General features: G+C 63.2%; 1 protein-coding gene across 1 annotated transcript in view; it reads right to left on the reverse strand.

The window, feature by feature from the left end:
* LOC100546066 (hepatocyte nuclear factor 6-like) overlaps nt 1-1003 on the reverse strand; it is a 12853-nt gene extending 11850 nt beyond the window's left edge. The window contains exon 1 of the mRNA XM_010724845.2: nt 3-1003. Coding sequence (XP_010723147.2) covers nt 3-950 — 948 coding nt within the window. The 5' untranslated portion in view covers nt 951-1003. The remainder of the gene's footprint in view (nt 1-2) is intronic.
* Between the last annotated feature and the right edge of the window lie 7 nt (nt 1004-1010).

Below are 1010 nucleotides of genomic sequence, written 5' to 3' on the forward strand. Positions count from 1 at the left end.
ACCCCCCCACCCCCTCCGTGTCCCCTCGCTTCTCCTCGCTCCGTACCTGCGAGCCTGAGCGCAGACATCCTCTGAAATTCGGGTTCCTGCAACCATTTCCACATCCTCCGGAAAGTCTCCCGACCCGATTTAAGCTTACTCCAGGGTTTTGGGTTCCTCAGCAGATCCGAGAGGGTTCCCTGCGAACGGCACAAGATCCTCTGAGCGAAGATCGCCTGCGGGATGCTGTAACGTTTCAGCTCGGCCGTGATCCTTTGTGCCACCTCTTTGGTGTTGATTTCCTCAACCTGCCCCGATCCTCCGCTTTGAGATCCGCTGGCCGAGGCCTGGCGATCCCTTTCTGCCAGCAAAGAACCTCCGGCTTGGGGATGCGGGTGACCGTGAGGATGCATCCCGTTGAGGGGCGGCATCATAGCCGAGCTGGGGGCTCCCAAACCCCTCGCCAGGTGCTCCTCACCCCGGGACAGCATCGCGGCGTGAGAATCGAAGCCGTTGGGCGACAGCATCTTGTCGTTGGGCAAGTGGCCGCCAGGACCGTACGGAGTCAGAGGTTGCTGAGCGTTGTGCAGGCTGCCCAGCCCGTTGGGGAGAGGAGAGAGGGGCTGCCCCATAGCCGGCATGTCCTTGGGGTAGTGGCTGTAGAGGTTGCCCATGGAAGCGAGGCTGCGTTCGTCCCTCATCAGGGTGAAGCTGCCGCTCACGTTGCCGGCCAGGCGTTGGTGAGGATGGTGGTGGTGGTGATGATGGTGGTGAGGGTGGTGGAACTTCTCGGACACGGTGGAGATGGGCGGCAGGTGCTGCAGGGGGGTGAGCGTGGTGTAGGTGCTGCTCAGGCTCATCCCGGACGGCGATTCGCAGGACATGCTCATGGCCGGGTGCAGAGGGGCCGTCAGGCTGTGCTCGGCTCGATAATCTCCCCCTTCCAGGATGGATGCCATACCCGACACCATAGCCGGCCGGCCGTGCGGGACCAGATTGCGGTGCGAGCTCTGCCTCCCGTGTGCGGGGCT

The sequence above is a fragment of the Meleagris gallopavo genome, chromosome 30 (assembly GCF_000146605.3).
Source record: "Meleagris gallopavo isolate NT-WF06-2002-E0010 breed Aviagen turkey brand Nicholas breeding stock chromosome 30, Turkey_5.1, whole genome shotgun sequence".
NCBI classification, from domain to species: domain Eukaryota; kingdom Metazoa; phylum Chordata; class Aves; order Galliformes; family Phasianidae; genus Meleagris; species Meleagris gallopavo.